We start from the raw sequence: 9,669 nt of genomic DNA, 5'->3' as shown, positions 1-9,669 counted from the left end.
GTATCTGTATTTACCCTGCTTGGCCTATAAACACCCAGAGATTGCAGGGGGAGAAATGTCTCCCACAGAATAGTACATCGAGGAGAAATACTATATTGCTTTCTCTCATCATGGGTAACTCCCATGTGGTTCTAGCACAATGTCAATTGTAGCAATCCCCCCTCCACCGCTTTTAGACAAAAGGGTTTGGCTGGCACGTGCTCTGGGCGTCAGTCACCTGTTTCTTAGCAACCGGCACAACAGGAAAACACCTGTGGCTCCAAATAGGCTGCTGATAATGGGACTAGGCCTATCTTTCCTCTTATTTGCAGATACCCCAAGCTAATTATCACAGAGAAATCCAAATGAAACCACATTTAGATGTTGTGTTGATTTCTCCAAGAAGGGGTTGTGTTTATTTTTTTTTATCTTCTCGTGTTTTATTGTGCCTTTTTCTTGTCCTGAGTTTTTATGGGCTATGGGAATTATCCTATTTCATTTCAATATTGTGCTGATTCCAAAATGATTAGACTTGCTTTAAAACAACATCTTTCAATAGAACGAGTTCAATATTATTTCCATGTCATGAATATAGACAGACAGGCTACCAATTATAATTATGTAATCACCTGGCTATGAAATGCATATGTAGACCTAGCCTACATTCATTTTTGTATAACCAATCAATGCTATTCTCGACATATGCTTTGTTTTGGAAAGGGGGGTCACACTGTAGACCGCGCGCATCTGTTTGGTGGAATTTTGGTCTAAATCTGTCCCTTTCCCTATGCATTATCATCACGGACATTATCTTTGTAAAATAACCAAACTTGTCAAAGTAGGTTATTATTATTTACGTTCCCTTATGGGAGTTGGAGGTAACCCACTACTTGCGGGTGAGTAGCTCTAGCCCTCCTATGTCACCTGACCGCGAGACTGCATGCAAATCACGCCTTTCCTAAAGCGCCATTGGCCACCACCACCTCATTTAGTCGCTGTCAACGCGCATCATATGGGTAAGCTCGGTAACTTTACGACTATAGGCACAGAAAGTAGCTCAAAGAGACGCTTTTCATCGAGCTGGATGTGGAAAAAACAAGAGGAGAAAACGACTAATACAGAGAAGGAAGGAAAAGTTTATCGAAGTACCTTTAATTTTGGATTGTATTTCTTCGTTCCATTTTTTTATTTATTTTTTTCCGGGAGGGTTGATTTGCGCAAGTGACGGTGTGTGCCAGCAGTGTGGAGGTGCCGTGACTGAATGTTTCCGTGTATTGGTTGAAAAAGTTAACGCCAGGTGAATGTATAGTATGATGATGGAGACTGACCTACACTCCCCAGTGCCCCAAACGAACACGAATTCGGGGCACACGGGAGGATCAAGCAATGGGAACAAAGTCAACCAAGACCGCGTAAAGAGACCGATGAATGCCTTCATGGTTTGGTCCCGGGGCCAGCGGCGGAAGATGGCTCAGGAGAACCCCAAAATGCACAACTCCGAGATCAGCAAGCGGCTCGGCGCCGAGTGGAAGGTGATGTCCGAGGCGGAGAAGAGACCCTTCATCGACGAGGCGAAGCGGCTACGAGCTATGCACATGAAGGAGCATCCGGATTATAAATACAGACCGAGACGGAAGACCAAGACACTGTTAAAAAAGGACAAATACTCTTTGGCCGGTGGGCTGCTTACCGGGACAGGGGGTGGGGGTGTCGGTCTAGGGATGAGCCCTGGGGTCGGACAGAGGTTAGACAGTCCCGGGGGTCACGTTGGTGCGTCTGCTGCCAGCTACGCGCACATGAATGGCTGGGCGAACGGTGCGTACTCGGGGCAGGTGGCTGCAGCTGCGGCGGCCGCGGCCATGATGCAGGAGGCTCAGCTCGCCTACAGCCAGCACCCGGGCAGCGGGCACCACCACCACTCACACCACCACCACCCGCACAACCCCCAGCCCATGCACCGCTACGACATGTCGGCCCTCCAGTACAGCCCCATCTCGAACTCTCAAAGCTACATGAACGCATCTCCATCCGGCTACGGCGGGATCACCTACACGCAGCACCAGAGCTCTGGTGTCGCCTCGTCCGGGTCGATGGGCACACTGGGCTCTCTGGTGAAATCGGAACCGAGTGTGAGCCCTCCCGTCTCTACTCACTCGCGCGCCCCGTGTCCCGGGGACTTGAGGGACATGATAAGCATGTATTTACCGACGGGGGAAGCTGCAGGTGACCCGTCCGTTCAAAGTAGACTTCACGCGCTGCCGCAGCACTACCAGAGCTCCACGACAGGGGTAAACGGAACTGTTCCATTGACACATATTTAGAAAGAGAGAGAGAGAAAAACATGACTGTGCGATAAGCGCAACAAAATCACATAACCAAATATTTACCTCTTTTAGAATGTTGCTATCTCTTTGTACAGGCTATTGGTTATTGTACATTGAAGGCGAATATCTTAATTTTAAAAAAAACAATAAGAATACATTAGACAAAATGAACTTTTTCAGTGGGGTATTGTCTGTCCACGTTTATGAAACGCGAGTAGGCCTAATTGCGCATTGGGTTTACTTGCTTTCTAACTGATGGGGATGCCAAGATTTGAGACGATTTAGGTTGTGAAGTATTTACATTTTCTGTGGAAACATAACCGTTAATAAGGACATTTAAATGAGATAACCGTGTGATTAGAATGAATGTGGAAAATGTTTTTAAAAGTTTACAAGATTTCCATTCATTTCACGTTCATTTCTTGTTTGTAAACACGTGGGTTGCTGTATCTGAACCATTTGTTTTTGTTGTTGTAAAAAAGAAATGTAAATTGTGAATAAATACTAGATGAGATTGATAAGCAACTGTAAATAATTTACTAAATGCAACTCTGCCAGGAAAGAAAACAATTTTGCGTTGAAGTATGAGTTAAATAAATTTCCCAGATGTTTCACTGGTTATGAAAAAACGTGTTAGTTTCGTTACTTTGGATTGTATAGGTTTTCTACTTGACACAGTTTGAGTTAACAATGTTAAGGCTAATTAATATTTATATAATTGATGGAAGATTTACGAGTTATATAACCAAATATCTACGAGATGCTGGCTCTATTGGTTGTCTGTCTAAACCAACATCGGGTTAAAACGTATAGTGACTGAAATCGAGTGCATTACATATGGCAAATATGCGTAAATAAGGATGAATTAGTAATGGTGGACGTAATTACTTATTAGACAGGACATCAGACAGGGTTATAGGCCTATACATTAATTTATTTGGAAGTGCAGTAGCAATAGCTTTAACGATACTATCATGTATCATATCAGTATTCAGCATGTTTGGAATAAATATGCTCGAATATGTGATAACTGGTTTTTACTACTGAATTAAGAAAGGCCCACTAGCGTTTTAATGCTCATACATTGTTTATGTATATACATATAATGTAGGATATCATAATTATTAGCATGTCATTACTAGCATTATGCTATTGTTATTAATATGACTGATTAATCAAATAGCTGTAAAATATATATCAGATGCTCTTTGAATGTAATTTAATAATATATCATATATCTTTCGTTTTAGTACCTAAAGAAAAGGACGACGTTGTGGTAGTCGCGAGGAAGGGAACAAGACAGGCTCGAGTCACAACACCTGTTGACTTGGCTAATGTCTCGTGGGAGGAACTTCGTCTCGTTCGACTAATGTTTTGATTTTCTTTTTTTGAACGGGCTTCTTTTGATTATCTGTCCGGTCACATATTTTTTGGACCAACAGGAAGACGCTCACGCCATCGGTCAACACTAGTTAGGCCTACTGATGACAGAATCACCCCTTTTAAAATAAGTTATTTGACTGTCTGTTTTTGATCTTCTAATATCCCATATAATTTGCCTAATAATGTAAACTTAATTGTGGACCAATTGTGATGATTTGACATGTGCGTTCTGGTTATTTGTTGATCATTGCAATTTAACTATGAACCATTTTTTTCACATTCCCTTTTTCATGTTTGTCATTATACTCATACGTTAACTATATTTCAGTCATTTCCACATCTCGTAATGTGCGTAAATATTTTATTTTTCATGGACATAATTATCATTTTCAAGAAAGTACAAAAATACGTGTATTGGTCTACAATAATCTCATAAACTATAATATTCAAATGAGGGAATAAACGAAATGAGGGAATATTCTCTGCTCTCATTTTATTTCATTCATTTACATTGAACTTTCAGAAAGCGTTGTTATTCAAACTTTTCCAGCACTTGCTGCAATTTTGATGGAGATGACAGACACAAACTGGAAGAATCAGTGCGCCAAGATGGAGAAACATAGGCTCAATATCATTAACTAATGGTGCAAATCTGCAATGGCATTATTTTACATCTTGTTTGTAGAGAATTTTCAAACTTGCGTCATATTGACCTTTGATACTCGTTTCCCCCATGATTTTTGTTCGCGGTCCAATAAAGAAAATTAATTGAAAAGTGGGAGGATTAAAAATGAGAAGTAAAAGATGCTTATTTTGTCAAGGATGCTTTCTTTAGAGACGGGGATCTTGGACGCAAGGCTTGATCCCAAACTAATCCAAATTCAATGAAATGTGAATGGATGGATACAAAGAATATACAATTATTCATTGGTCATTTAATTAACATTCTCAATTTATCCTTCCTCACTGCTTCAGGGTATATACCAGAGACGCTGTAAAAGCACACGTGGAAAAAATCCTTTCAGCTTCAGTTAAAGCTGTCTGGAGACCTGGTGTGCCATTGACATATCTTGGCCTATAGGCCTACCTCGGCAATGAAGTGTGAAGTTTTAAGGGGATACACGTAACAAGTTAACAATCGATTAGAGCGGAGTAACTGATCAATAATCGGTGTGTATATCTTCATTTACTCCGTGCGTACTCCTTTTATTTAATTTTGCAAACACATGACTGAAGTTAATGATTGAATCAGTGTGCAGTCAAGACACCATCGCATAGTGCCTGTTTGGTTGTCATGGGGGATTAGTGTTACTGAGCGGAGTAGTGGAGAGTGTTTTGTGTAAGGTAGACAAGGATTATACGATCTGAAGAACTAACCCCGGGGTCAGAGGCAAAGACTCTCACAATTGCGCACCGGAAGTCCGGAACCATGACGTCAGTCCGGTTTCCCCAAGCTTCGCCAGCCATGAAGCAAGTCGCATAGGTCCTAAACTAAATATTATATAGAAATGTGGGCAAGTTATCAAATAAAGTATTTCAGATCGCCTTTTATCGTTTCTATCATTGTCTCGGGACCTTCACGCTTCAGTCCACTCGCGTCAGCGCTCTATAGGCTAATAACAGGTCAATAGCCAGGCATATAACCGTAACATTTGGCCTTATGGTCAATACCGAGCTGTTCATTCAAAATTATGGCCGGAGAGTAGGAAAATCTAAAAGTGTCTATATATATATATATATGTAACTATTTTAGTGTATCCTACATCCCACTTCTTATACAGTGATATTTTAGATTGGATTCCTATATATGGTGTACAAACTGGATTGTTACTCTGACAAAACACACTTAAACCAGCCCTAGTCTAAATTAAATAATAGTCTATAGGCCACTGTTCTATTCAACTACCATAGGTCATCAAACTATTCATCCTCAACATTTGTACTATTGTCTAAGAGTTGCTCTCTGGTATCCAATCTTTAACGTAATAGAGGTAAAATGCGTTTCTAAAAGCATCATCAGATAGAAATGGCATGTATCGATTTAAATGTTGTTCTAACCTACCCTACTACACACAATGGAATCTCCACTACATTTGATTTGAGTCTTATCGTGTATCTAAAGTAGAGACGCACAAAGACTGGAGCAAGTCCATGGACCGTTTCCAAATCCAAAATAAACGTTCTGCAAAACTTCACCCACAATAATTACCCAATTATTTGTGAAAAGTGTGTGTGTGAGAGAGAGAGAGGCAGCGGAGGCCCCTGACCATTAAATCTCCCCACCACGCGGTATTCTTATCTTGTAGACACCGATACATTCAGCACCAGGAAGCCTCCAACGCGCGTTAGTATTTGCCATCCAGTAAACCCCCGATCTCTTGCACTCGGTGTCCTAAATGTGGATAATTAGCATCACTTTATCACGCCTCCGCATATTTTCTTTTCGCTCCTAAAAACCTCTTCGCTGCCATTGGTTGCCTTTCTGTTACAGGAGATTATGGAGACAGATTGCAAAAACCGAATGTGCTGAAACCAGATTAGCGCGGAATAGAAATAGCAACCGGGCCAATAAATTCCTCGCGAGGGCCTTATCGTGCAATTACACGTTGACATGTTTAACAATTTTTCAGCCTCTTAATCCTCCGCCCCTTCCAAGAGTTGACGTTTTGTGCGGTGTGTGTGTGTGTGTGTGTGTTCGTGTGCGCGCGCGATGTTTTTCCACCCTAAATAGAATCCTCTAAATGTGAAAGACAACTGATAAAGACTTGGGAAACATTTGATAACAACATTTAGGTAGTTTAGATACAGACCAGTTTAGATAATACATATCACTGATTTGAACGCTATTCACTTAATGGGCGCATTCCAAAATAATCTGGGCCAATAGAGCACATGAGACCCAACAAGACGCTTGGTATGGGCATGAATATTGGACATCAACTCGGGTGTGCATATTGTCAGTTGACAATCTATTAGATTTCAATATATAATATTACTAAAGCCCGAACATAAAGCTTCGGTCAATATAAATGTTCTTAATCGTCGGCTTGACTGACTGATATAGCCAGATACCATGATTCAAGCAACACTGACAGACAAAAGTTAAACAGAAGATTTTTATGGGAAGATTTTTGGATGGCTCTATGTAATGTTAGTGATTTATTTTGGTTTTATAGTTGGCCCGCCGTCTGCAGCGGGTCTTCCGCTCTTGTGAAGCCTGGGTAGAGGTGATTGTGAGCAGCTCTGCTGGAATTTGGCTGGGCCTGGTCTTGGAGCGCTGCCCCATGCTGACTCCCCATGCATTGAACTGGGCCCTGTGTGTACGTGTGTACGTGTGTGTGTGTGTGTGTGTGTGTGTGTGTGTGTGTGGTGCTTGCGGTTGGAAAGTTTCACTCAGTCAACCGTGCTCTCATTGGCTTCACAAAGCAGATTACAGGCCTCAGCGAATTCCTGAAGGCAGCGAGATGCGACGCAGGTGCAAGGGAGACCAGGAACCCCTCATTGGCATAGCGGGGCAACCATTGGGGACAATCCACGGGACCACACAAAAACCCTCACACTCTGTCCGAGCACAGCCGAGAGCTTGAAATGCAATGCACGGAAAGAAATTAAACTAGAGAAAGATGGCATCACTTTGAGTATTCAGGAAAGAAACGTTAGTTACAGTTTAAAATTGACTTTTTTTAATAGATGTGTCATCTTTCTTGCTTTTATTTTGATGTTAGGCTACATCTCTTCCCTCACCTGAACTGACTCATTAAATAATAATTACGATAATTATATATTTCTGATAGGCAGGTACTAAAGTTCATCACTTTGACAATAGGTGTATACATGTCATGCAATTTCACGAAGCTATTTGCAAATTCCAAAATCATTATTTTACACAGAACTTGACAATTCATGACTTGGTTCTAATAGTTCCAATAGTGTTTTTTTGGACATTGTGAATGTCAATGAACGCACATTACCATTTATAACCTTTAAATGATTTAAATGTCTTTCTTTCTCTTTACTTTCCCCCACAAAAAGCTCCAACGCAGTCATCCTGTGACGGAAAGCAAAGAGCGCTAGACCTATGCCATCATGACTTTATATTCAATTAGAACAATTTCTAACTATCAATTACCGACGAAAGCCACAAAATCCCCCGGGGACCGGTAATCACCGTGACCGGTCTCAGTCCGTCCTCAGAACCATTGAACAGTGCGGCAGGGGGACTGGGCATAATTAGGATTCTCAGCGCGTAGCTCTCCCTGGTGGAAGAATGACTGACTGTTGCCTTCTATTTGATTTTACAAGAGGCCTCTCTCTAAATGATCAAGCTATTATAGGCCTACCACAATTTCATGGCTAATCTTTCTGAAATTTCCTTTTAAAATGTCGTGTTTATTATCGTTGTTGTCTCTCTCTCTCTCTTCTGCATTTGAATTACACCTACAGTTCAGAAAAGTTCGTTTTCTTTCAATCCACAATTATCGTGGATGTGATGCATTTAACGCATGTAGATACACGCTGCTGCTTTAGCCTCTATTGCATTACAAGCCTTTATGGAGTCAGTAACCGTTTGAAATCTGAGGTAAGAGAACTCCCCACTCTAACAATCTGAAGTGTCCGGATCAAGTCTAGGAGTCTAGGAGGGGGGGGGGGGGGGGGGGGGGTTCTAGGAGTGTTTGAAAACGCCCCAATGGGACTCCATGGAAGCGGCGGCATTTGTCAGTTTTCCCCCCTCTAAGTTTCAATGTTCATTCCGCTAAGGGAATCTGCCGAGTCCATCACCTGAGCCCTAGCTCCGAGCCTCAGTCACCCAGCTCAACCCCCGCCATCATCGGGTGATTAGCGGACAAAAGAGGTTCCCCTGGACCGGTTATGGTAGTCAATCAAGCAGAACGGGCTATGCAAATGTCTAAGAAAGGAGAGAAGATGGCGAACAGTGCTCCCAATTGTTCGGCACATTTCACAGCACCACGCAGCTGCACCTCTGCGGTTGTCCGGGATTGAAGTGTTCCTACTAGGATACCCCCTCCATCCTCCCCAGTCCTCACCCCAGATTGGAAGAAAGAATAAAACTAAAGAATGAAACTATTAAACGTTTGATACAATTTCTATTATATTATTCTATTATTATAGTATTTCTATTATAGGACCTATTTATCAAAAATAACTACAATCAGGCTGTATAACACGTTAATGTTACTTATTAGTACTTACAAATACACAAATTATGGACAATGTTCTCTATTGTTGCCTGCGTTTCAATAAACAATATGTTTAGGCCTACATGTAATTTCCCATTCTTCAAGCACAACAACTGCATGTTTCCAGCATGCAGCACAGAAAACAAGGGCAACGTTAAGGTAGCCTAATGACCACTTAGGTGCTGTTCTATACAATTGCCACTAAGTAGATACTGTTCTTTCAGTTCATGTCACTCCAAGCGTAAATACCCCCGTAACAGCCAGCAGTGAAAGCTCATAGAAGTTATTCTATTTCTGTCGAACCTTACATGGAGCTGTCCAGGTGCTGAAATTCCATATAGGCAGAGATCCCTGCAGATGATTGTTTTAAGCCCTTACCTTAAACAACATATATAGTGGGTGACTGGCGATGACATTATCCAATTCTAATTCTGATTTTAATTCTGTGAACTAAGAGCTTTTGGGTTTTTATTTCTTTATGGAAAGGCAACCCTTCGCATGGAAAAGTAAATTATGATAACAAATGTATGAATCTGTCAAATAAAAGAATGATACAAAAAGGTGTAGGAGTGGAAGATTGAAACATTCAGTGTGGAGTTCATTCAAATCAAACCAACTGCTGCTCCAAGTTCCTGTAAGCCAGGCCCAGCCAGCATGAGGCTCTCTGAGAAGTTGATCCACTTTTCAAAAACTATACCTGGCCAAAAAAGTAGAACATTTATCCCAACGTGAACACAACTTTGACTCACTCAGTAATCACTAATCACCCGGTCATAGGTGCTAGT

General features: G+C 41.5%; 1 protein-coding gene across 2 annotated transcripts; it reads left to right on the top strand.

Moving 5' to 3' along the window:
* Positions 1-961: 961 nt before the first annotated feature.
* On the top strand, positions 962-4,162 carry LOC110495684 (transcription factor Sox-1a-like). Of its 2 annotated transcripts, XM_021571062.3 has the most exons (2): positions 967-2,267; positions 3,554-4,162. In XM_021571062.3, the coding sequence occupies exons 1-2, from the start codon at positions 1,281-1,283 to the stop codon at positions 3,581-3,583; spliced, it is 1,017 nt and encodes a 338-aa protein (XP_021426737.1). In that variant the 5' UTR covers positions 967-1,280; the 3' UTR covers positions 3,584-4,162. The 2 variants fall into 2 exon arrangements, with proteins under 2 accessions (XP_090062907.1, XP_021426737.1); XM_090206781.1 differs by lacking the exon at positions 3,554-4,162 and having other exon boundaries at positions 962-2,822.
* The last annotated feature ends 5,507 nt before the right edge of the window (positions 4,163-9,669 follow it).

This window comes from Oncorhynchus mykiss, chromosome 18, assembly GCF_057628025.1.
Source record: "Oncorhynchus mykiss isolate SJ-2025 chromosome 18, ASM5762802v1, whole genome shotgun sequence".
Classification (NCBI taxonomy): domain Eukaryota; kingdom Metazoa; phylum Chordata; class Actinopteri; order Salmoniformes; family Salmonidae; genus Oncorhynchus; species Oncorhynchus mykiss.
Note: the sequence above shows the minus strand (reverse complement) of the source record. Positions and strands in the feature narration are given on the sequence as shown.

Coding starts and splice junctions, on each gene's coding strand:
- LOC110495684 (XM_090206781.1), top strand. CDS start 1,281: ATGTATAGTATGATGATGGAGACTGACCTACACTCCCCAGTGCCCCAA.